General features: G+C 39.5%; 1 protein-coding gene across 4 annotated transcripts; it reads left to right on the forward strand.

Moving 5' to 3' along the window:
• Positions 1 to 26,589, forward strand: LOC104597921 (tropomyosin). Of its 4 annotated transcripts, none has more exons than XM_010259711.3 (5): positions 1 to 159; positions 1,175 to 1,263; positions 2,884 to 3,095; positions 25,712 to 25,868; positions 26,317 to 26,589. In XM_010259711.3, exons 3-5 carry the CDS (start codon positions 2,922 to 2,924, stop codon positions 26,448 to 26,450), a joined length of 465 nt encoding a protein of 154 aa, XP_010258013.1. In that variant the 5' UTR covers positions 1 to 159; positions 1,175 to 1,263; positions 2,884 to 2,921; the 3' UTR covers positions 26,451 to 26,589. The 4 variants fall into 4 exon arrangements, with proteins under 4 accessions (XP_010258013.1, XP_088759218.1, XP_088759221.1 ...); XM_088903092.1 differs by lacking the exon at positions 1 to 159 and adding an exon at positions 185 to 236; XM_088903095.1 differs by lacking the exon at positions 1 to 159 and adding an exon at positions 284 to 1,094.
• The last annotated feature ends 679 nt before the right edge of the window (positions 26,590 to 27,268 follow it).

The following is a 27,268-nucleotide window of genomic DNA, read 5'->3' on the forward strand; positions in this document are numbered from 1 at the left end:
AAGTTTAGGTAGTGAAGTGACGTAACCCCCGGGGGGTGGGGGTATATGGAAAAATTGTAGCTTACCCAAAAAAAGAGAACAAGAAAAGGAAAAGCACCGGCAGTCAGTCCAGTTTTCCACCTCGCGGTCAGCAACTGTCATAGTCACTCTTCTTCCCTCGTACGAACCCTCTTCCCAGCACTTCTCCTCTTTAATCTCGTATCGTCCTGTAAAGAGCATGAAGATCGAAGAAATCTGTAGTTTCAATTTATCCTTTATTGCCTACGTTTGATGGCGGTAGATTAAGAAATGTTGAATTGTTTGATGTGATGTAGTCTTCTGTTCAGATTACGTTTTTTTTTTTTAAATTCCCCTCGCTTAATTTATTCTGTTTGAAACTGATTATTGATCTAGTAATAGTTATCGAAGAATAAGAACTATGTAATTTGTTGATGGATTGCAGTTTCGATTTTCATGCTTTCACAAAATAAAAAAGAAACAATTTAAAGCCTTTCCTTTTAATTCCTTATGTCCAGTAGTGGCGAGTAGCAGAGGATCCTCGAAATTCAGAGAGGCCGTCTGTATTCTTTTTTTCATTTAGCAGAGGTTGTTTTTCCCTTCTATTTATTTTACTGCCCAAAATGTTGGAATTGTTTGTAATACAGTATCGCTTACCAATAATTTAAGAATTGTTTATTTCCCTTACTTGAATGCACTAGAATCATATTCCAGTAGGTTGATCTTTTTTTTCCTCCAAGTGCGTTACAAGGTTCGTTGTGTTTTTAAAGGGTAAACACACTGTTTTACTTGTCGAAAAGAAATCACATTCTTTAATACCTGGTTCAATTTGGTACTTTTTTTTGTTGATAAATAATTTGGTACTTTTATCTGTTCATTATTTTTAGTGGAAAACAAGATGCTAAAGTTCTTATCTCAGCTAAATGTCAGGACCTTCCCAGAGAGACTAACCCCCAGATCAATTTGTGCTTCTGGATAATTTACATTTTTTTTTCTTATCAATACCTTCCTTGTTCTTGGTTCCCTGTGTTATGTTCTTATGCTCTCTTTACGAGCTTATACTCGTTCTAGTAGGTTATCTCAGTTGTGTAAGACATGTAAGTTCCAAATTAAGCAGAGGTTCATTCATTTATTTGATATTGAAGAGTAATACCTGAATTTTATGTGAAATTTGCAGTTTGATTCAGACTCCTAAGAGTGGAAGGTGTACACATTGCTGTGAGTGAGGGAGACACTGAGAGTGTTATATCTATGCTAAATTGCTAGGTATGCCTTATTTACATCTCTATATAAATGTCTATTCCTATTAAAGCCAGGCCCCTTTATGTGGATCAGTTAACGAAGTTGAAGAAATGTTGATATTTTAGATCAAGCATTCTACTTTGTAGTTCGAACATCTTGCTTTTCAAGTCTTTGTTTATCTTAACTTATCTAAAAAACTTGTCAAGTCTTATATGTTCTAAAAAATGCTAATTTTTGGTTCTTTGAGCTCAGAGTATTAATTAATCCAGAGCTAATTATGTTTGCCTTAACTTCAAAGGGCCTTCATAAATCTTAATTTTATGGGGCTTATTTTCTTAATGTCTTTGTTATTAGTTAGTTTTTTTGAAATTTATAGATAATGAAATCCCAGGTAGTGTAAGCTCACAGAGAAAATTTGGTTGCATTTAACCTTAGTTGACACAATGCATGTGCTTTTAAGTTTTAAATTTGTGACTAATCTAAAAGTCTCAGCCATTGCCAAGAGGAAAAAATCTAAACTAATAAAGAGGAACAAAGTTAAGACAATATGTACTAGTGAAAAATAATATAAGAACATGCATTTAGCACTTCTCTTACATTATTTTAAGCACTTCTTTAGAAGTAACCCACAATGGTCTCCTCCATGCCCAAACATTTTTTTTATTTTTATCAGCAACACAAACAAATTGATTCATTAAATTAAAATGGTGAAATACAACAAGAAGTTGTGGGCAGAAACAACAAGCCCTAGAAGAAACCATCCCAATATTAAGCCCAGAACATGGATTGTCTCTGAATTCCTTGTTTAGCTAAACCATCAGCCATGCTGTTTGCAGATCTTCTAATCCAGTTTATTTGGATCAGAATGTATTTAGATAGATGTTTGCAGATCTCCTCCATGCCCAAACATGACCAAGCTAAATTTTGATGAATGTAGCATGGGAATCCAGGTCCATCCGGAATAGAGGGACTGTTCTGAAATTGGGAAGATAATAATCTATATCTATATTCTGGTCCAATCAGGACAGGTGATTCAAATAGGGCTGAAATATTGGTTGTTCTACATGGCAATATCTACTTCTTAATGACATATTGATTGCAACAGTTATAATATTGTTTTACTTCTTATGAGAGGTTGCACCTTGCACCTCTCTTTGGTTCCTTGTAATTTTCCTGACTATCATTAATAGATGTTCTCTCTTTACTTATAAAAAAGGACATATTTATCGAAGGAGACTCACATGTGATCATAGGATGACTAAGAAATAATGAAGCATGACCATTGAAATATAGGCATATAATGAGGGGAACCATAAAGCTGACAATGGAGTTGAAGACACCATACAGGTGGACTCCTATATGAAGCCAACACTGTTTCCAATGGACTAGCAAAAAATTTGGGGTAAACTGAAGGCAAATATATTGGGGTATAGGACCTCACACCTCAGGGGGAAATTTTGTAGTCCTTGTGTATAACCAGGAATAAGATGGCTAGCCAAGGCTAGCCACCTTATTGGGGTTCTTGTAAGTTGTCACATATGTACATATTTATAATACATTTCCAAATTCAGTAAATGGATTTAACAGTTACTGATAAAAAAGAACCTTCTGTAGAAGTAACTCTCCTATGTATTAAATTGACAGCTGCTTAGATTAGAGTTCAACACTAGTTCACAAGAAAGATGGAAGAGAAGGAAAAGGGCAACGAGAGATGGAGTGCATCAATTGTAAATTTGTCAGAGATGGGAGCCAATCTTGATTCATTACAGAAACTCCTAATGAAGAAGGCTGTTTTTGTAGACGAGGAAACATTTGCCAAAGCATCGCTGAGCTCTGAGCAGGCTCGTATCATCAAGGTATTCTAATTTTTCTGTTTGGGTTTTGGGCATACTCATTTACAATATAGGTTTCTTCTACTCCATGCTTATTTATCTGTCTTTTTCTCTACTACGTATAACTTGTATGCTTGGGTGAGTTTGGTTAATGTTTTTCTTTTTGATTGGTAACATACTGAGTTCTTGGAATTCATCCTTAAAAGTTTGGCTGATTTTACTTTTATAATTTATTGTTATTGTTATTTTTTGTTATTTTTAAGTAGCTAGGGGAGGGGCTACTGGGTTTTACTTGTTTTTTCTGAGCTATAGATGTTATAAATGGGTTAAGATCATTTGATTTGTCTATTGGTTGATTCAAGGGTTTCCATTGTATTTGTTCATGTATAAACTGGAAATGAGTCTGAGATAGTTTATTTTGTTCACTTCGGGTTTAAAAAAAGGGTAAAATGCTGAAACCTCCCTTGAAGTTTCTGACCACTGCTGAAACCTTTTCTGAAGTCTGATAATTGCAACCACCTCCCCTAAACTTTCTGACAGAGTTGTTAGTAGATCCCCTTTGTTAGAATTCTCTAAAAAGAGGAATGAAAATGTCCAAAATACCCATGCAGTTACTTTTGACCAAAATGTTTATTTTCCAAATTTTCTCCTCATATGAATCACTAGCCCAAGCCCTTCCAATCTCTTTTCTGAAATTCAATTATTTTCTAACCCTTCATATCAATCAATCAAAGGTGAAGCTGCAACTTTGAATTCTCTATTTTTTCTTGTTGTTTATAAAGCTTCTATTATTTTTGGTAGAAACTATCTTCGGTAGTAATTGCATGGGTATTTTAGACATTTGCATGCTTTTTGTTAGAGGATTCTAACATAGGGGGTCTACTTGCAACTGTGGCAAAAAGTTTAGGGGAGGTGATTGCAATTACCAAACTCCAGGGGAGGTTTTAGCAATTCACCCTAAAAAATAATCCTCTTTAGAAGTTCTGAGTGAGGATATTATGTTCTTGGGTATGTATGTTTTCTTTTTTGTTGATGTGATAAACTTTGAGTTAGACCAATATTGTGATCATATTGTTTTCTTCCTCATAAACAACAGATCTTTGTGATTAACTTTTTGGTATTTTGAAGACTACATGGAATGAAATCATTTCATTATGCTAATCTAGAGCGGAGTCATCATGGAAGCATTAAAAAACATACAAGCGAGGTCCTGCTGTCATGTAGAATTTTAGGAAATGAATTCATTTATATTTTGTTATTATTAGCTTTCTGCTGATGATTCTATCTTAGATGATAAACTTATATTTATACATTGATAAACCATGTTAGGACAAAGTGAGTTAATTTCATTCCGAATGCCTTCAAAATGGCTCCTTAAAATTATGACTCGGGGGGGGGGGAGCGGTGGCATGTCATGGGGCTTCCCCCCACCCATGGCGCACAGATAGCGCAATAGTTTGTTCAAAAAAAGAAAAGTTATGCCATTTTACTTTCTTTAGATAGGATTTCAGATTTCCCCAAAACAGTTAACAGCCAAAAAAGCGGAGGAGAGAACACTGTCCTTGAAAAGAGGAGAGACTGATAACCATTGTCTTAGAGCCTTCACTACACCAGTGATCATTTTCTCGACCGGGTTACTCTTCTGTTCAAAGGTTCTTGAGTTTCTTTGATTCTTTCCAACCAAACCAACCACGGAACAGCCAAGAGAATTGCAGACTAGGATAACAACCTGTCCTACTCATCCCAACAACCTTCCAAGCATTGAGCAAATCCTGAACAGTGGCTGGTAAACATCCCTGAACATCAACAGCTTTAATGAAGAACATCCAGATCTTATAGGTGAATTTGCAATGAAGAAAGATATGACTGGCTGTCTCCTCTTCTCCTAGCACAAATGGCAAAGGGTATCAGGCAGACTTATACCTTTTCTCATGAGCAATTGCTTGGTTAGGCATTTCTACCACACTGCTACCTAGGTAAAGAACTTCACTTTTGGGGGGCCAACAAACAACCAAATATCCTTACTAGGAAAAGAGAATCTGTATCTGGAAGCAGCATCTGGTAGAAAGTTGTTTATTTTTGAAATTTGAAAGCCCCCTTCTCTATGCTTGAGGTCTCTTCATGACCCTTCGATCTCCCAATCCTTGAATGATTGTGATAACAACCACGCCTTTTCTTCTTCCTCCCTTTCACTGTAACCCAACCATCGTCCCCTTCCTTGTCAGAAAGCTTCTGGAGTGGTTGAAAATCCACACCATCCTTTACATGTAAAGAGATCTCCCTTTCTCTTTCTTTCTCTATTGCTAGATTGATGTCCTTTTCAATCGCCCAGCCAGCCAATCTTTTATGGACAATATCCTTGTCTACCACCATTGCTGAGGAAATGTCTTCCAGAATAGCCATTCTTTCCGGCCAGATGGTAATGATGTACATAACTCCATTTGCAATTAGGTTTACTGATGAAGGAGGAAGACTAATCCATCTTACTTTGACTTTGATACATTCCATAGACCACTTGTAGTAGGGTGACTCATTGACTTCTATGAATCCCCTGCAAAGGTCACCGATCTTTTTGGATACCTCTGAGCTCTAAAAACACAGAGGGAGGTCAGAAACCCTGATCCAAACAAATCCGTTTATGTCTTCTACCTTTGATCATGATCCAAAGCTATCTGATCAGGGTTCTAGGTGAAGGAGTGTGCTGCGAAAGTACCTGCTGCCAATGTTTAAGATTTTCCAAGCTTCTGCAGAATGAAAAGCCATAAATTCTCATCGATTTTGTGGACTCCTACTCCTGTCAGGCACTGTCAGGATTATTCACCCATCTTTGTAAGCTCCTTGCACTAACGGTTGGATTATCACTCATCCAAGTAGGCAAGCTTGCAAAAAGTTAACCCTGTCTTGGACTCCACTGTCCTCTGCTTCTGAGAAAAAATGATTTAAATTTGCTTTGAAAGAACAACTTCCACCTGAAGGTCAAGCCCCTGGAAATTTTAAATGACTGCTGTTGCTTCTTCTTTATGTGACTGCCTCCGAATGCAAGGGAAAACGTCTCCCCATTGGGATGTTTTCTTTTCCCCATGAAAGCATCTAACTACGCTAGGTTAATTTCTGTAAATCCAACCTAGACTTGCCTATCCATTTGGATAGAGATTATCAATGGAAGGTTCATGGATCCACAACAAGTAAAGAGTTGAAAAACAGCCCTTCGAAGTATGGGACTGTGTAAGATTAGATGAAAACCAGAAAAGGCAAACAAATGAGAAGGTTGGTGAAGATGAAGAGAGAGAGCTGGCGGCAAGGAGAGTTAGAGGATGAGAGGTTCGAAAACTGAACTCTCCTCTAACACTCTAATACAATTTTATTAAGCTAATTCTTGAGTAATTACAAGAGAGGCCCTTGGTTGGGCAAGAAATTACAAAAACACAGTATAGAAGAGGATGGGCCTAGAATAAGGCCCATTACAGACAAGAATATAAATATAACATAGAATAACAGCCTATATTCGGCCCATCTTCTCTACACTCCCCCTCAAGCTGAGCATAGATGTTAATCATGCCCAGCTTGCCAGTGTCATGCTGAAGCCTTGCCTTGGGAATGCCCTTGGTGAGAAAATCTGCCAATTGTCCTTCAGAAGTGATGAAGGGAGACACACTTCACCCGAAGAGACTCTTTCTCGAATAAAGTGTCTATCAACTTCAATATGCTTAGTTCTATCATGTTGTACTGGGTTGTGGGCAATGTTGATGGCGGCCTGATTATCACAGTACAACATCATTGGCTTGTCATGATCAATCCCAAGTTCCTCCATCAATGACCTTAGCCACAACAGTTCAGAGACTCCATGTGCCATGGCTCTGTATTCTGCTTCTGCTGAGGATCGGGCCACAACTGATTGTTTCTTGCTCCTCCAAGAGACAACATTACCAGCTACCAGACTGCAATACCCTGAAGTAGATCTTCTGTCATCAATATTTCCAGCCCTGTCAGCATTAGTATAAGCTTCAAGTTTCAGATGACCATGCTTGGTAAACAGAATTCCTTTTCTTGGAGAGCTTTTCAAATAACACAGTATAAGCTTCAAGTTTCAGATGACCATGCTTGGTAAACAGAATTCCTTTTCTTGGAGAGCCTTTCAAATAACACAGAATTCGTTTTGCGGCTGCCATATGAGTATCTCGGGGAGCATGCATGAACTGGCTAATACAATTGACAGCATATGCAATATCTGGCCGAGTCATGCATAGGTACAATAGTTTCCCAAGAAGTCTCTGAAAGACCCCTTTGTCTTCCAACATTGTTCCATCTGAAGCAGAAAGTTTGTTACTCGTATCAATAGGAGTTGCAGATGGTCTAACACCCATCTTCCTAGTTTCAGAAAGCAAGTCAAGGACATACTTCCTTTGGGAGATAAGAATCCCATCCTTGGATCTAGCAACTTCTATGCCAAGGAAGTATCTCAACTCTCCCAGGTCCTTAATCTCAAATTCTGTACGAAGGAAAGACTTAAGAGCACGAATTCCTGAGGCATCATTACTAGTCACAACAATATCATCAACGTACACAATGAGATATACTGCCAAAGATCCACTTCTCTTCACAAAAAGGGTATGATCATACTGTGTCTGAGCATAACCGAATTTAACAAGTGTTGCTCTAAATTTCTCAAACCATGCTCTAGGAGACTGTTTGAGTCCATAAAGGGATTTCTTCAATTTGCATACATTTCCTTGCATATCACTTCCATACATTCCTAGAGGGAGAGACATATAAACCTCCTCATGTAAGTCACCATTCAGAAACACATTCTTTACATCCAACTGATAAAGGGGCCAGTCAAAGTGAGCTGCTAGAGATAAGAGAACCCTCACAGATGTCATCTTAGCAACAGGTGCAAAGGTCTCCAGATAATCAATTCTATACGTCTGTGTATAGCCTTTTGCAAATAGTCTGGCCTTGTACCTCTCAATAGTCCCATCAGCCCGATATTTAATGGTAAAGACCCACTTGCAACCAACTGGATCCTTCCCTTCAGGCAAATCCACCACTTCCCAAGTATCATTCTTGTGTAGAGCATCCATTTCAGATTTCATGGCATCTCTCCATTCTGGAATCTCAAGAGCTTTTGACACAGACCTGGGAATAGGATTAGAAGCAACTGAAGAGAGATAAGCAAAGTATGAAGGAGAAAACAGACCATAAGAAAGGTGTTTGGAAATGCAGTGTGCAGTGCACTTCCGTTTTCCTTTCCTAACAACAATGGGAACATCAAGATCCAGGAAAGATGGTTCCAAAGGGGTTGAAACAACACCTGTTGTTTCATCTGTGATTGGAAGTGCATGAGGCTCACTTGTTGTAAGGGAAACAACCTGCTCATTCCTGGATCTTTGCCTTTGATACACCTTGGGATTGTGGGTAGGACGAGGAGGTAAAGAGATAGGAGCATTAGGACAAGGAGAATGGAGTGACTGATCCTCCCTTGATTCATTTGGAGAGGACACAGGCTCATCAAGAGACTCAACTGGGATAGGGAGAGGAAGAGCAAACACTTGTGACAAACTCTCCCCCTGTGGACAATGTCCTTCCTGAGAGGAACCATAAAAAGGAGAAAGTTCATCAAAGGTAACATCCATTGAGACATATCGAGTGCCAGTCTTTGGATCAAAACAACAATAACCCTTCTGTGTGGGGGAATAACCAAGGAAGATACACTTGTGGGCTTTTGGTTCAAACTTATGTCTCTGGGCACTTGGAATGTGTACATAACAGGTGCAACCAAACACACGAAGAGGAATAGGGAAGAGGTCATTGTCTGGATGAAGAAGACTGAAGGGGGATTTAAACCCTAAAACCCTGGATGGCATACAGTTTATGAGGTAGGTAGCAGTGAGAACAACATCACCCCAAAATCTTGTAGGAACATGTGAGGCAAACAATAGGCTCCTTGCAATTTCAACAATATGCCTATTTTTCCTTTTAGCAACTCCATTTTGTTCAGGGGTTCTAACACAGGAACTTTGATGAATAACCCCCATGTCAGAGTGATACGAGGATAAGTTCTTTTCAAAATATTCTTTTGCATTGTCAGATCTGAAAATTTTAATCCTGGTATCAAATTGGGTTAAAACAAATTCATGAAATTGCCTCACAAGTCTTGGAACTTCATCACGAGATTTCATTAGGAATATCCAAGTGAATCAAGAAAAATCATCAATAAACAGGATGAAGTATCTGTAGCCCCCCATAGAGGATAAGTGGTAAGGCCCCCACACATCAGAGTGCACAATATTAAAAGGAAAAATAAGATCTTTTATTGCTCAAAGGGTAATTGTTTCTACAATGCTTTGATAACTGACACGATTCACAATTAAGACTGGACACACTAATTCCCTTGAACAATTCAGGGAATAGATGACTTAAAGCAGAAAAAGGAAAATGATCCAAACGACAATGACTCAACATAATTCGACTGGCAGACTCTGAAGAGGTAGAACCAAAAGCAACATTCCTAGGCTGATCAAGGCATTGTCCAGGAGTGTCGAGCAAGTGTATTCCATTTGTTTCATGGCCACTCCCAATCACCTTTCGAGACTCCAGATCCTGAAAAACACAGTGGGAAGGAAAGAAGGTTACACAACAATTTAATGACTTGGTTAAGCTACTTACAGATAACAAATTTGTATTTAATCTAGGTACATGAAGAGTGGAAGATAGGAGTAAGGAGTCTGTAGCCTTGACAATTCCCTTGCCAGAAATAGAAGCAAGAGAGCCATCGACTAAGGTGATTTTATCACGACCAGGAAGCAAATCATATGAAACAAACAAAGTGGAAAGGTTGGTCATGTGATCAGAAGCACCCGAGTCTATGATCCAAGGGGTCTTAAGATTACCTGAGGTGGTTGCATGATTAGCATAAGCTCTTATACTTGAGTGAGCAAATGCAGAGGTGGCTGGACTTTCTGAAGGGTTGGAAGTGAAGTTACACCTTCGTGATGACTGATCATCTTCCCAAACTTTTCATACTCAACTTTCATGGCCGCCAACTGTACACAGGCAGACTCAACTTCAACATCTGTACCAGTGGCTGCATTTGCACTCCCTGTCTTTCTACCATCATGTTTCTTTTGGAATCGAACAGGAACAAGACCGGGATGTAATTTCCAGCACTTGTCTTTGGTGTGCTTTGGCTTTTTGCAATATTCACATACAACCTCCTTCTTTCCAGAGCCACTAGGAGCCCCTACAACTCCTTTGGGTTTAACCCCCATATTTGCAAAGTGATCATTAGTGCCAACCCCTTGAACCTGTACCTGTCTTCTGCTTTCTTCACTGCTGACCAAAGCATATGCTTGTGACAATGAGACACTTTCCTTGGATAAAATATTTTGTTTTGTGATGTCATATTTAGGGTTTAGTCCAGTTAGGAACTCAAAAACCCTGTTTCTTTCAACTAATTTCCTGTAGGTTTCTGCATCATTGGAAGTATCCCAAGTCATAGCCTCTATTAGATCAATTTATTGTCACAGAGATTTCAAGGTTGAGAAGTATACCTCAAGGGATTTCTCCCCCTGTCTTAAATTCTTCACATCACTCCTCAGTTTATAGGCTCTGGCTACATTTAGTTTTTGGGAGTAAGTTTCTGCGACACTATCCCAGATTTCCTTAGCTGAGTTCATCCACAGATAATGTTGACTAATCTGTGGCTGCATTGAATTCACGAGCCACCCAATAACGGTGTAATTCTCTTGCATCCATTTCTCATAAGAGGGATCATCCTCTAGGGGAGCCTTCTTGCTCTCGGAGATAAACCCCCACTTTCCTCTACTACAAATATAAATTTTCACAGATTGTGACCATGCCAGATAGTTGGTTCCATCCAATTTAACTGTGGTCACAGTCAACAAAGAATCAACAGGGGTTCCCAAAGCATGTTCATATTCAGCAACACCCTTACTCTCAATATCTGAGGAGTCCATCACGTAAAAGCTTCAATTAGGGTTTCGGTCAACTTCCACTAGTGTATTGATTGTTGATGAACTCAGATTGAGTTAAATCGGCAACAAACACAACAACTCACAAGGCCAGTTCAGACCTGACAGCCGTGAGAACCAAGCTTGGTGGCAGCTCTTCCAAGAAGAAGAAGGCCCTGATTCAGCCTTCAAGAGATAAGCAGCAGACCTCCAAACACTGTGTACCCGATTGGAGTACCTTTTTAGTTAGGGATTCTAGGTTCCCAACAATAAGTGCCCTAAAGAGAGCAAGAACACAGTCCACAACACTTAAGAGGCCTTTTTACGAACACTATGTATGCAGCAGTGAACACCCCACTGTCACCTAGTAAGAACCACTTCAGGAGCAGTCCATATAAGTCCAAGAAGCAACTGAACTGAAGTAGAGACTCGTACCACTGAGTCCAAACAAGTTTCGGCCACTTGACAATCCAACAAGAAGAGAAACCAACCCAGAAATCTCTGAGTTAAATCAGGTCACCAACAGCCGAATAGCTGACCAGATTTAGAGGGTTTCGAACTCTTTAACAGCCCCCCCAAATCAGAAATATAACCCAGTAATAACTGAAGCAACTTACAGTTTTATCAATCTCTGATTTGAGCTTCAAATCAGGCCGAACAGTCCTCTCTGATTCTTACTGGTCACCAAACTATTCTCCAAGCGATTAGAGTCTTGGGCACCCTCCAATGACCTCCATGAATCAGGCGAATGAGTCTAAACTTCCAGCCCTAGAACACCCTCATGTAGTCGGCTGGACTATACCCACATGAGAGCCACGCCAAGCTCAGGCCTGCTCTGATACCAAGTTGAAAAACAACCCTTCGAAGTATGGGACTGTGTAAGATTAGATGAAAACCAGAAAAGGCAAGCAGATGAGAAGGTTGGTGAAGATGAAGAGAGAGAGAGCTGGCGGCAAGGAGAGTTAGAGGATGAGAGGTTCGAAAACTGAACTCTCCCTCTAACACTCTAATACAATTTTATTAAGTTAATTCTTGAGTAATTACAAGAGAGGCCCTTGGTTGGGCAAGAAATTACAAAAACACAGTATAGAAGAGGATGGGCCCAGAATAAGGCCCATTACAGACAAGAATATAAATAACATAGAATAACAGCCTTTGGGCCATTTGGCCCATCTTCTCTACATAAAGATTCAGTTCTAACTGTCCCTCCATCTGAGATTATGCAAGTTTTGTAATGCAGTTGCTCAGATGATATACCTTGTTATGATCTATGCTAATCTACAATATGGTAGGCTGTCTATGTAAGCCTGGATGCAAATTGTTGTTGGTTGTTTATGAGGGAAGATCGGAAATATATTCATTGTGCTGCTAAACAATTTTCAACATAAAAAAATGGTCTATTGAGGGAAATACTAATTATTGTTGGTTGTTTGCAAGGGAAGATTGCAAATATATTCATCGTGCTGCTAAACAATTTTCAATGTAAAAAAATGGTCTATTGAGGGAAATACTAATTGTAAGAAAGCATCTATCATTCCAATAAGTAGACTGGTGGAGATTCTCCCTGACTTATTGAATTGAATAAGATTCCTCTCTCTCTTTCTCTCTCTCAAGACTTGGACAAGGAGCTAAACCTTTTTTTAGTCAAGGTGTTAGATTCAGTGATATTGAACAAATATGGTATTTCTGGGGCTTTGCAGATGTATTTTAATTTTCAATTTTGATATTTTATACTTTTATAGTTATAGTTTTATATTATAAATAGTGCAATAGTTGATATTGTGCAGGGGAATAAATTTGGAAGTATAAGTCAATGCAAATAGAGAACACATTAAATATAGAAGTATAAACCAATATAAACAGCACTAACAAGTAGTTTATTATTGAGTTTATTGAATTTATCATGCATTACAAATTTACAATTGGTTCCCAAATATTAGCATAAGAATTACAAATTCACTTGCCATAAAATTGGCTAAGGAAAGGGTTCTTATTGCATCTTGAATTGGTTTCAAGTTTCAACCTCCCTGGTTTCAAAGAGTTCCATATAATATGGATGCATTCATGTTCCAATGAAAGCCTTCTCTATGAAATGTAAGCATAGAATATACAGAAAAGTTCAATAGTTGTCACATTAACAAGGAAATATATCTTGCTAATATGTGCAAACTGATTTTCTTCCTTGCTGAGTTCTGCCTTGGTATTTCTTTGATGAACTCTTCATTGCTGGGCTGGGCATAATATTTGGCATTAGTTTTTTTTTTTTTTTTTAATAAATTGGAGCAAGTTTGTATTATTTCTTTTTCTCATAAAAACCTAAGCAGTTACTTTTTCTCTTTGATGGGCAAGTCAGCCAGTGGTCATTATAAAGAATCTGAAGATGGGATCTGATCCCAGGTCTGAGGTTGTGAAACCCAGATCATACATAATGATTAATTGGCATATTCAGGAGGAGGTCCCATGGTGCATCTTGTTTGCTGATGACATTGTTTTAATTGATGAACTACTAAAGTATTAAATGTAAAATTAATCTTGTGGACAAATGCCTTGGAAACAAGATTTTTTTTTTTTTAAATAAGGACTAAAACAGAATATATGATATGTAAGTTTAATAGTAATAGGAGTGCAAAGTAGGGTACACTTGGGATTGGAGACCAAGAGAAAACTTAATGTGACCTTTTCTGATACCTTGGTTTGATAATTCATAGCAAGGGGGAGGTTGAAGAGGATGTTGCCCATAGATTCAGAGTAGGATGGGCAAAATGGAGGGGTGCGGTAAACCAAAAAGCAAAACTCCGGATGCACCTCTCCATTTTTCCTGTCCTACTCTAATTCTATGGGCAAGGGAGGGATTGGAGAGGATGCTGCCCAAAAAGCAAAACGGAGGGGTGCATCTGGAGTTTATTTGATAGGCAAAACCACTTAGATTAAAAGAAAAATTTTATAAAACAGTTGTAAAGCTAGCTATGCTGTATGGATCGGAGTGTTGGGTGGTTGAGAAACATGTCCATAAAACAAGTGTGGCAGAAAAGCATTGCTGAGAACTGAGATGGATGAATGGGAAAACTAGAGAGGCTAGGATCAGAAATGAAGTCATTTGAAGGAACCTAGAAGTGGCTCCAATAGGTGATTAAATGAGAGAAAGTAGACTAAGATGTAGGGGTGTAGAACCGGTCAGTTTGGTTTGGTTCGGTTAGGCCGAGGACCTAACTGACTATTCGGTTTAACCATTTTCTCCAACCAATCCGAACCGAACTAGAGTTCAGAACCGAACCGACCCTAACCGAATTTGGTTCGGTTCGGTTCGGTTTGGTTAGGCCCTAATTCCACATAAATGACAAACACTGATCAACAACTAATACATAATTTATTGTTAGCGTAGGGGTATTTCTGTCTTTATAGCTTGATTGATGTTGCTGATCTGTAATGTTGAGTTGAAACATGTGCTCTTAACTTAAGTAAGGGCACATAGGTCTTTTCAGTTATGTTTTAATAATAATATAAATACTTACTGGCCGACTGGGAGAAGTCAGGTTGACTCTTTCAGTTCGAACCAGAATTCTCTCTTCTCTCTTTCTCTCTTTCTCTCTTTCTCTCTTTCTTTATCACTTTTTCTTCTTCTACATAACTGAACTCAGTCAGGCCGAACTCTAAGGCAGACCTGAATTATAACATGGTATCAGAGCTAGGTTAAATCTGCCTAGATTTCTGCTTGCCTAGGGTTCATTCTCTGCGCACCCTATCTAGGGTTTTCTTATTTTTTCCTGTGTTTGATTGGAGATAAGGGAAAGGGCTGAAAAGGAGTGATCGCCTTCTTCCCTTGGGGGTCTCTATGCCTCCAGTCAGGTCGTATGTGGTCGGTTGCTGTGATTTCTGAGATCGCCCTCTCCTAGTAGAGGAAGAATAGAGGGCCGAACTGTGTGTGGCTGTTGTGTGTGGACTGCTCTCCTGCTCGCATGGGTGTTACTTCAGCGATAAGGTAAGGGATTTCAGTGCATGATATCTGTTATGGATTAAATAGGAGGTGTGTTTCAGACCATTTGCTAGGGTTTCGGCCAGTAAGTGCTAGGGTTTATGCTGGTTTCTTTGTGCATTTTGAAGGAAGAGATATGATCATATAGTGGTGAGATTTCAGGTTGTAGGAGTAGGGTTTGTGGTGTAAAGAGCACACATTCCAGCAACAATTAGTGCTGCAATCAGTGTGACAGGTGTGACCTAGTGGTGTGTAGTGTGCAGATCTCAGTGATAATAGAATTCAGCAAGTGTGCAGAATTGGTGATAACATAATGGGAGACAATAAGGATTATAAACCTAGTGTGATGGTGCCTACAGACTACCTGAATGTTTAGATGACCTCCATTAAGTTAAATGGAGAGAATTATGTGCCTTGGGCTAAATCCGTTGAAGTCTTTCTGAAGGCAAAGAAGAAGGTAAAACACATCAGAGAGGAGAAACCCTCCTCTGACTCTCATGAGTATGAAGACTGGGAGCAAGAGGATGCTCAGATCATCACATGGTTGTGGAACAGTATGGAACCCAGGATTAGTGTGAACTTCATGTTCCTTGAAACTGCCAAAGATGTGTGGGACCATGCGAAGAAATTGTATTCGGGGCAGGACAATACAACCAGAGTTTATCAGCTTTATCAAGAGTACTTTAATCTGCAACAGGGCAATCAGAGTCTTGAGGAGTACTATGCCAACATGAGGAACATACGTAATGAGTTGAATGTCTATCATCCTCTCACTTCTGATGTCAAGATTCAGCAACAACAGAGAGAGCAACTTATGTGACTAGATTTTTGGTGGGACTAAAGTCTGAATATGAACTAGTACGGGCTCAGATATTAGGGGGATCAGCTCTTCCGTCCCTAGAAGAGGTATTTGCTCAACTTCGGAGGATTTCTATCGGATCTACTGAGAACTCTAATATCTCAAATAGATCTGCCTTTGCTGCATCGAGAGGCCGTGGTGGTAGAGGTGGAGCTCGGGGAGCTCAGTCTGGCCATGGTGTTGGTAGTGGTTCTGCATATGGCTGAAGTGGCAATGGTGGGTCTACTTATAATCGTGGTGGTGGTCGTACTGGGAGCAGAGATTCAGGGGGAGCCCGTGGTAGAGGACGTAGCTCAGGCCCGAGGAAGTGCACTCATTGTGGTATGGATGGACATACCATCAACTATTGTTATGATTTACATGGTTCCTCCCTCAACCTGGGCCAATCATGCCGCGACCGGTGACTCAAGTTCCAGCTTTAGACAGGAGAATCATTCATCTGACCAGTTGCCTCCTACATCCACAGATGGTCCCATGAAGGAGATGGTGAGTGTTCCCCATGATGAATATGAGAGGTTTATCCAATCACAGCAAAACACGACGACTTTTGCTCACTCAGGTATGGCTTGTCTGGCATCTACACCCAATCCCTGGATCATTGACTCTGGAGCCTCCGATCACATGACTGGAACTTCAGGTGTGTTTTCCTCCTTATCTCATTGCTCAACATCACAATCTGTTACCCTTGCTAATGGTTCCACATCCTCATTTTGTGGTGTTGGTAATGTTGACCTAGATCCTGTATCCCTCTCATCAGTTCTGTATGTTCCTAAATTGCCTTTTAACCTTATGTCTGTTAGTAAGCTGACCAAATCACTTAACTACTCCATTACCTTTTACCCTTCTATGTGTGTCTTTCAGGATCTCAAGACGGGGATGAAGATTGGTGGAGGGCATGAAGCAGGTGGACTGTATTATCTTGACGATGGTGGTGGTAGAACTTCAACAGCTCTCCAGTCATCTCTTTCTCCTCTCCAGAGGCACTGCCGATTTGGTCATCCGTCGCTCAAAGTCTTGAAGTCCTTAGTTCTGTCCTTGAGTCAGCTTTCTGTTTTGGATTGTGAGTCGTGTCAGTTTGGGAAACACCATTGTGTTCCCTTTAGTTCTAGGGTTGATAACCGTGTGTCGAGTCCTTTTTCTTTAGTTCATTCAGATGTTTGGGGTCCTTATAAAGTAATGTCATATAATGGATACAGATATTTTGTCATTTTTGTGGATGATTTTTCAAGGATGACGTGGCTCTATTTAATGAAAGAAAGAAGTGAATTGTTTACCATTTTTCAAAAATTTTATGCTGAAATTCGTAACCAATTTGGTACCCACATCAAAGTTTTTCGTTCTGATAATGGCCGCGAATATTTATCCTCATCATTTTAGGAATACCTGGACCAACACGGCATTATACATCAGACCTCGTGTACCTACACCCCACAACAAAACGGGGTGGCTGAGAGAAAGAATCGCCATCTCCTTGAAACAGCAAGATCCCTAATGCATCACATGCATGTTCCCAAACCTTTTTGGAGTGATGCAGTGCTTACCTCTTGTTTTCTGATTAATCGGATGCCCACGTTCATCCTTGATGGTCAGTTTCCGTTTCAGGTCTTGTTTCCCACTTTGTCTCCGTTTCCTCTTACGCCGAGAGTTTTTGGGTGTGTCTGTTTTGTCCATAATCTGGGTCCTGGGAACGACAAGTTTGATGCCCGTTCTCTCAAGTGCATCTTCCTTGGCTATTCTCAGACCCAGAAAGGGTATAGGTGTTACCATCCTGGTTCTCGACGGTCCTTTGTGTGTGCTGATGTCAGTTTCTTTGAGTCTACTCCGTTCTTTTTGGGGTCTAGTGATGCTTCTTCCTCCTCATCACCTCCTCCTCTTCCACTTCTCGTTGTCGATCCTCCTCCCTTTGTTCCAGTCGTGACCAAATCCTTGCCTCCGGTGCCACCACCTGTTGAACGCCCACCTATCCGTCATGTGTATACACATCGCCCACGTGCACTAGCTACTACTCCTCCGGCTACATCTCCGTTGACGGATCCGGCACCAGACCCCCACTTAGCATCTGAGATTGATCTACCCATTGCTTTGCGGAAAGGTAAACGTACTTGCACCCTTCATCCCATTTCTAATTATGTTTCTCTTACTCACCTTTCCGCTTTCCATCGCCAGTTTGTTACCTTGTTATCATCAGTTATTGTTCCTAAAGATGTCCAGGAAGCCCTTGCCTCTCCAGGGTGGTGCCGTGCCATGGAAGAAGAACTCTCAGCCCTTCATCATAATCATACTTGGGACCTCACTGCTCTTCCTCCTGGGAAGCAAGCTGTTGGTTGTAAGTGGGTTTATACGATTAAGTATCTGCTTGATGGTAGTGTTGAACGTCTGAAAGCACGATTAGTTGCAAAAGGGTACTCCCAAACCTATGGCATTGACTACATAGAGACCTTCTCACTGGTTGCTAAGATAGGGTCAGTTCATGTTGTGATCTCTCTTGCAGCCATGTATGAGTGGCCACTATATCAGCTTGATATCAAGAATGCCTTTTTGCATGGTGACTTACTCGAGGAGGTCTACATGGAGCAACCTCCAAGGTTTGTTGCTCAGGGGGAGGATGGTAAGGTGTGCAGACTAAGGAAGGCTATATATGGGCTTAAACAGTCTCCTCGAGCATGGTTTGGTAGGTTTAGTGAGGTGGTAAAGAAGTTTGGCATGAAACAGTGCAAAGTTGACCATTCTGTCTTTAGTCATGACTCTCCGGGAGGAAAAATACTGTTGGTGGTGTATGTAGATGATATTGTTATTACTGGGAATGATAACATTGGTATTGACAGGCTGAAGACTTATCTGCAGGATCACTTTCAGACAAAGGATCTGGGTAAACTGAAATACTTCTTGGGGATAGAGGTAGCGAGATCCAAGTATGGGATTAATCTGTGCCAGAGGAAGTATGTGCTTAATTTGCTGGAAGAAACAGGCTTGTTGGGTGCCAAACCAGCTGAAACACCCATGGACACAAATACCAAGCTAAGCAGTGATATGGGTGAAGTGTTTGAAGACCCTGGCAGATACCGGCGACTTGTGGGCAAACTGAACTACCTAACCATTACCAGACCAGACATCTCATTTGCAGTTAGTGTGGTAAGCCAGTTCATGCAAAAACCTCTGATTCCTCATTGGAATGCGGTTTTGAGAATTGTGAAGTATCTAAAAGGGGCCCCGGGTCGCGGTTTGATATACAAGAGTGGGGGAAAACTTGAAATAGAAGGGTATTTTGATGCTGATTGGGCCGGTTCTATGTCTGATAGGCGGTCTACTACAGGCTATTGCACGTTTCTGGGAGGTAACCTGGTGACATGGAAAAGTAAGAAGCAGACGGTTGTGGCAAGAAGCAGTGCAGAAGCAGAATATAGGGCTATGGCGCATACCGCTTGTGAATTAGTGTGGCTAAGGAACCTTCTACAGGAAGTAGGGTACAACATTAACACTCCAATGAAGCTCTATTGTGATAATCAGGCTGCAGTTCATATCTCCTCTAATCCAGTGTTTCATGAAAGAACCAAGCACATTGAGGTTGACTGTCACTTTGTGAGGGAGAAGGTGCTGAATGGAGAACTAGACACTACACATGTTAATACAGGAAATCAGTGGGCTGACTTATTTACAAAAGGCTTGAGTCGGGGAAGAGTGGACTACATATGTAACAAGCTGGGAGTATATGATATATGCTCACTAGCTTGAGGGGGAGTGTTAGCGTAGGGGTATTTCTGTCTTTATACCTTGATTGATGTTGCTGATCTGTAATGTTGTGTTGAAACATGTGCTCTTAACTTAAGTAAAGGCACATAGGTCTTTTTAGTTATGTTTTAATAATAATATAAATACTTGCTGGCTGACTGGGAGAAGTCAGGTTGACTCTTTCAGTTCGAACCAGAATTCTCTCTTCTCTCTCTCTCTTTCTCTCTTTCTTTATCACTTTTTCTTCTTCTACATAACTGAACTCAGTCAGGCCGAACTCTAAGGCAGACCTGAATTATAACATTTATAATTAATAAGTGTTATTAATTAAAAGTTAAAGTGGCCCCAAAAGCCAATGGTTTTAATTAATTGACTATTATTATTAATTAAAAGTTAGAATGCCCCAAAGCCCAATGGTTTTAATTAATTAGCTATTATTAATTAAAAGCTATGCCCAAAGCTCTATGCCAATGGGGAATTGGCGAATTGGGCATTTTTCAAAAACAATTAATAATTAATGAACAATTAATGATTATTCTAGGTTTTAATTAACAATTATTAATTAAAAGCTGTTCACAAACAATTAAAGCCCAATGGGAAATCGCCAAATTTGTCATTGGGAAATATAATAATTAATTAACATAAAGTATTAAATAGATCACATTAAACATTTAATACACTTCATTAAATAAACACTAATTCAGTTTTCGGTTCGGTTGAAAATCTCAACCAAACCGAACCGAAACTGAAAAAACCAAACCGATATCCAAATTAACCAAACCGAACTTGCTTATTCGGTTTGGTTCAGTTCGGTTTTCGGTTTATCAACCGAATTTGAACACCCCTACTAAGATGGTTTGGCCATGTGCATAGAAGACCATCAACAACACCTTTAAGAAGAAGTGATTTGCTGCAAGTTGAAGGGGCTAGAAGGGATAGGGGTAAACCAAACAGGACATGGGTAGAAGTAGTAAGAAATGATTTAAGCACTGATAATTTAACAATGGATATGACATTAAATAGAATGGATTGGTGAAACAGGATTCATGTAGCTGACTCCTTATAGTTGGGATGAGGCTTGGATGATGATGATGACTACTAAACAAGTTATTGACTTAAGGAATGCTTGTTTCCAAAACTACTTTTTTAGGAATATAGAGTTAGTCAAAAGTAACGCTTTAAGTAGAGCATTGGAACACTTATGATTAAAGATCTACATTCTTGAATTAATTACACAAAGGAAATATCAGCATTCTATAGATTCTAGAAGAAGCTAAGCAACTTCCTCACATAATCCCTTGATAATCCAAAATTCCAAGAGAGGAAAGGAAGGGAAAATATGGCCAAGGTTGAGATGGAACAATATTAGACAAATCTGACCCATAAAGATGAGGGAAGACTTCCAATTAAGGTTTGCTAGTGAAGTTGCCTAAATCTAGGGGTGCTAGTAGTCAGTGGGTACTTGGCTCCAAGTTAGGTATTGTACCTGCCCCTGGTTAGTTGATTCTGGGAACAAAGTGTCCAATCCAGTGAATAACCAATTTAATTTGACCAACAAACTAATACCCTATTAGGAATTAATCTAGTTAGCTTAGTAATATATGATTATACGAATTCTGAAATCTATAGAGGATAAATACCATAGTGAATATGCAAACAACTTAAATATGGTAGAAGAAATTACGATTACAATTTGATACCTAAAACAAAGAATATAGTAAAAATTGGGTCGAACAAACACAATAAGGTAAAGAATCAGCTAAATATGTATTAGTGTTCAACATGCTTTCGTTTACAAAGTTTGGGATATAAATCTTGGCTTATTTTATATGTTTATGGTATATCAAATAAAAGTATATTTTGAATTAGAAGAGGTATATAAAAAAGAATGTCTATTTTCCATATTATTGAAAAGTACAGTATGTTTCTTTTTTCTTTTAATGATCAGCAGAAATATATTTTATTTTGTTATATTTCATTAACAGAAATTAGTACAACTTGGTGATGGGAGTGTCATTCCTAACTTTCATCCCCAAATAGTACAACTTTCAATCCCAAGTTACAGAAGCCCAAAATAGTTGCTGCCTGAAAAGCCCCTTGTTTGGCAAGGGAATCAGCTTAACCCATTTGCACCCTTCTGACCCACGTAAAAAGTACAGTATGTTTCTTGGAAAATGTTGTGTGTATGCACACAAGTTTATTATGATAAACATTAACACTTAAATTGTTTTATCAGAAATAATGACCATTAGCTTTACTAGTAAAGGATTTTGAGAAAGCTCCATTGTCTTAGTGTTTGGAATAAATGGGACAAGGGCAAACCATACTAGGCTGACCATAAATAAGCATGATAGACAGCAAGATCCATCCCCCTCAAGGAATATCAGTTGAATCACCATCCATTGCTAGTTGCTAAGGCATAAACTATTTGCAGTTTGGAGCTCTCCTGAACAAGCAGTCATGATGCCTTTGCTTCTATATTTTAGCAAGATCTTCTACTTCATCACCTACCATACAAGCAGTTTGGTCTCCACCTTTGCAGTGTCATGTCAAACTGAACTTTGATGGCAGCTCTATTGGGAACCCCAGACCTTCTGGAATAGGGGGTGTGTTTAGAGACGTGGAAGGAAAAATCCTAGCTCTGTATTCTGGCCCAATAGGTGTGGGGGACTCACTTAGAGCTGAAGTTTTGGCGCTCCTCCAGGGGCTCAGATGGGCCAAGCAATTGGGTTTCCAACAGTTGGAAGTGGAGGGGGATTCAAAATTAGTAGTAGGATGGCTGCAATCAAACAGTTTGGGAATGTGGTCCCTTAGACAATAGGTAAGGGAATAATTGAGCCTCACAAGGGAGCTGGATGCAAAAGTGTATTGGTCTAGGAGGTCAGCAAATGCTTTAGCTGACTACCTAACAAAATAGGGGGTGAATCGGGAGTTTTTGTTTTGTGCAGTGTTGTAAGATTTTTGTTATTCAGGGGTCACCTTTTACTTTGGAAGGTGACAGTTGTTTCTTATGCTTTTATCTAATGAAAGTTACTGTTTCCTATCAAAAAAAAAAAAAAAGCCTTTGCTTCTATAAAAAGAACCAAAGGGATCAAGGAACATCTATATTTGAGGACAGCCAACTAATCACCCATAGACAACCTATTCTTCCAAACTCATCCCAGCCTGAAGTTAAGGCTATTCTCCATCATTGAAGAAGTGTGAGCAATTCTGCCTTAAGGGAAGTTCCTTCAGTGAGTAGCTTAGTAAGATATCCCAGCACCATCTCTAAAGATTCCACCTATCCCAGAAGGCAAATTGCTACCTGGGCTGCTGCAAAGTTAAAATCTTATCTTGCCCATTTCTGGACCAACCTATTCAACGGTTCTATGCTGTCTCCTCAGTGGAAAACCAGCTATCATTTGCCAATTCCTCAAGATAGAGTTCATGACAATAAGGATTGGAGAAGCACAAACATATGTCATGGGAAACTAGAACTCTAATGCAGAGTTGGGAGCTGAGGTGATTTGGGTGTACAAATCTGCTAACTGTATTGCAGATGGTTTAGCAAGGCAAAGGGCAGCAAGAAAACTGATGTTTTGGGGTTTTGTATCCTAAGGGGGAGTTGTAGCTGAAGGGTTTCACAGGCGTTTAGCTGAGGCTAGCTGCCCATATTATCCACTGTAATCTGCTATTTTTCTGATCAATTAATAAAAGTTGATTGTTACTGAAAAAAAAAAAAGGAATGATAGAGTTCATGATAACGCTCTTGAACTTATTCCCTGTCATCACCCATTTGCCACTCTCACCATGATTAGATCAATGATAGTTTGACTTCTTCTTTGTTCAAATATTCTTGCGTTTATTTCTCATCAAATGCTCCAGAATGCTGTTGCTCTTGTGGAATATCCCATGATTTTTTTTAAATGATGAAAGTAAATAATGGACCTGGCATGGGTATGGCTAACTTGGTGGATAACCCTTACGAAGTATCTGGATCCAGTCCTGATGTGCTTGATGGGGGTGGGGTATGGGCATACCTGTAAAGAAACCACCATGGCCCTTACCATGAATGTCATGGTTCTATTATAATCCATGGCAAACATATTATGATGATAGAAAATAAGCATTGCCTGAGTTGATATTGAGCCTGCAGTCTCTAAACTCCAGTATCATTTCACAAGCAGGTTTTAGTCCTTGTCTCTAATTTCCCCAATATCTAGACCACTTTGTTCTTTGAGATTGCATGTGTAGTTTCAGTTCACCAAGTGGCTTTTCCTTCTTTCATTCAATGGGATTACTGCAAGATCTTTTTTATTAAACCTGTCAATTGTTCATGAGTATTTGATGGGATGGAAAATCATGCATGTGAAGACCTCTTTAATTTCAAACAAATAATTTCTTATCATGGATATGTGAATACCTCCAGTTAGAGCTAATGAGTCACAAGTCCTTTACTTTGTCCCAAATACTGCCAGGGGATCCTTCCTTTTATAAAAAATTTCTTATCGTGCTATAGAAGGCATTAACCTACTAATTATCTTTTCTCATATCAAAATACAAAATAAATTCCTACAAAAATCTTTGGTAAATTACCTAATCTGGAAGAACTTTTCATGGAAAGACAAGAAGATAAGTCCAAATAGTTGAGAGTCAGCAACTTAATTCCAAATCATCTCCAGCTATGTGGGATCTGAATATCTAGTTCATCAAAGTAGGACAATTGAACTTGATGCTGCTTCTTAGGTTTTTTTTTTATATATTTTTCAGTGTGGGTTGGTTCTTTCTGTATTGCAGTTTAGCCTTGCTGATGCTTTCAAAATTGAGAGATACTTGTACCAAAAAGCAACTCCATTCTGTAGTTTACATCATCATCCAACTTGATAGTAACTAGGAAAAGGTTGCAGAATGATTCTTGATTGAAGGTTTTGCAGAATACAAGTAATGGACTTTATAGTCATTACGAGTCTATTAGACCTGTTCATGGGCTGGTTTGACCTGGCCTGCTCTTGGTTGGGCTTGGACAAAATTTTAGGTTTATGGGCTCGGTCTGGGGCCCAAAACACTAGGCCCAACTCTATTGCGGGCCGGGCTTGGGCTTTCTCAAAAAAGCCTGGTCTGGGCCCAAGCTAGGCCTGACTCTTTTATTATATTTTATAGGGTAAAATACAAAAACCTCCCCTGAAATTTCTGACAATCTTAAAAACCTCCCCTATAGTTTCATTTTAACAAATACCTCCCCTGAACTTTTGAGAAACTCAACAAAAACCTCCCTTCACCTTCCCAGACAGAAAATGTTAGACTGATGTAGCAGTTTCTTCCAAATACCCATTCTACCCTTTTATAAATTATTTTACATAAAAATTACTGAATAACCATGTTTTAATTCGACAAAAACATTAGAAGATGATCGTTAAAAGGGGATTTTTGTCAAGTAAAAAAACAGGTTTATTTCAGTAATTTTGTATGTAAAATAATTTATAAAAGGGTAGAATGGGTATTTAGAAGAAATTGGTGCATCAGTCTAATGCTTTCCGTCTAAGAAAGTGACAGAAGGGAGGTTTTTGTCAAATTTCTCAAAAGTTCAGGGGAGGTATTTGTTAAAATTAAACTAAAGGGGAGGTTTTTATGATTGTCAGAAACTTCAGGGGAGGTTTTTGTATTTTACCCTATTTTATATAATAAAAAATATATATTATATATTTTCATTTGTTCCTCTTCTCTTTTCTCAAGCCATACTGAGATCTTTCAGAATTTTTGGCTTTTGAAGTCGTTTAATATAAATGAATCAATTTTGTTATTGAGTCAAAATGAAAAAAATCTTCTTGCCCAATTTATTAGTTGGGCTTTGGGCTTTATACGAGGGCTGGGCTTGGACTCAAGATCTAGGCCTGATGGTCAGTCTGGGCTTGGGCCTGAATATATTCTGTTAATATTAGGGGCAAAGCCCGACCCGTGAACAAGTCTAGTCATTATTTGTGGTAAAGCAGTGACACTAATTTTTGAAATAGATTATGTTGTGTCTGCCTGTGTTCAATTTTTCAAATGTGGGTCGAGCCATTTTTGCAACCAATTGTTATAGCTCCATATACTGTTTTTGTGAAAGACAATATTCATTTTTTGGGATTAGGCACTTGAACAAAGGGTTGAGACATTAGAACGTGAACTTGATGCTGCAATTACAGCTGCTGCTCATGCTAGGTCAGAAAAACGACAGGCTGAGGCTGCACAGAAAGCTGCTGAATTACATGCACAAGAGGTCACAAGGGAGATTGAGAACACCACAAGTATGATATTCTGAACTTTATCTCATGCCCATTAAGCCTGTTTCGTTTATCACTTCTATGTGGCTAGGAATGTTAATGCCTATGGGCAAGCAGCAAATTCATAAGAGTAAGCAGTACAGCATACTTCCATGAATAGAGAGAGATTCTTATGAAAGAAGGAAAGATGTAAATAAAAACAGAATTATAAGATCTGCATCTATTGGATATGATGCGGGTGCTTTGCACCTTTAGGTCTCTATATACATAACAATTTATGTATCCAACAAGATACAACATTTTTGTAAGGTATTTGGGTACCATACCTTTGAATATATCATGTTGAAATTGATTTTTGGAATGATATTTATCAGTCTGTATCGCACATTGAGACCATGACAGATAACCTTACAATGATATATTTGCCAGTCTACCATATATGCTTAGCAAGTTAGCATTTTTGTCATTGCAGAGGTATTCCAATTACACATGGAAGAGCTGCGTGCTAAGCAAGAGGAAATATACAAGAGAGAGAGTGACATTAAAGTTTTGGAAGCTATAATTCAGACCCTTGGTGGAAAAGGGTCATCTGCCTCAGAAAGTTAAGATCCATATGTACTCCATTCTTTTCTTTTCATTCACTTTTTTTTTTTTGCGTTTAGGTACATGATCTGATCAAGTATTGTTCATCTATACTAGTGTGCACAAGCTATATTACAAATAAAAAAAATGCTATTTTCAGTGATATTTGTGGCTTCTACATTACTGTCAAGAGTACGATTGCACCATGACTCCAAAGTTGATGCATGACAATTGTTGCCGGTCAGAATGGGCTGAGGGCAATATTGTCAATTTGCTTCCGAGCCGAGGGATGGCTGGGTAGTCCAAGGCTTGGAGTGGCCGAGGGCTGGTGGGCCGAGCCCTGCGAGGAGCAAAGGAGAGAGAACGTCAGAGGCCCTGGGTTGATACCTGAGGTAGAGACTCCGACGGTCAAATTAGTATATGTGCAACGCAAGGTGGCCGAGGCCCGAGGTGAGAACACTCAGACAAGGCCACAAAGGAAGTTAAGAGTTCTTAGGTCAAGATTCTAGATGCTTACATTGAGGGGTTTGCTCCCTATTTATACTTGAGGCTGCCTGGAGGTAGGTGGATTCGGACGGTCAGGATGTGGTCTGGCCCTGAGGGGCGTGATCATCCGAGGTCGCCGTGTGCGATTGCACCATTGGTCTTGGATTGCATGCTGACCTTTGTTCCACGCGTGCCCCTATTGGATCCGCTCTGGGCGTCGCCGCCAAACACGCACAAGCATGTTATTGGTCAGGGCCATGTGCACCTAGATCATTTGCCCCCCACTCTCGAGGCTATGGTGGAGGTTTGAGCTGAGGACCTTGGCTTTGGTAGAAGAGAGTGCATCGCCTATGTTG

The sequence above is a fragment of the Nelumbo nucifera genome, chromosome 4 (assembly GCF_055504915.1).
Source record: "Nelumbo nucifera cultivar China Antique chromosome 4, China Antique-T2T, whole genome shotgun sequence".
Lineage (NCBI taxonomy): Eukaryota > Viridiplantae > Streptophyta > Magnoliopsida > Proteales > Nelumbonaceae > Nelumbo > Nelumbo nucifera.

Bases quoted from the DNA above. Each gene is read 5' to 3' on its own strand.
- LOC104597921 (XM_010259711.3), top strand. From the start codon at position 2,922: ATGGAAGAGAAGGAAAAGGGCAACGAGAGATGGAGTGCATCAATTGTA. The intron at 3,096-25,711 runs GTATTCTAATTT...TTTTGGGATTAG, and splicing joins AGCAGGCTCGTATCATCAAG to GCACTTGAACAAAGGGTTGA. The intron at 25,869-26,316 runs GTATGATATTCT...TTGTCATTGCAG, and splicing joins GGAGATTGAGAACACCACAA to AGGTATTCCAATTACACATG.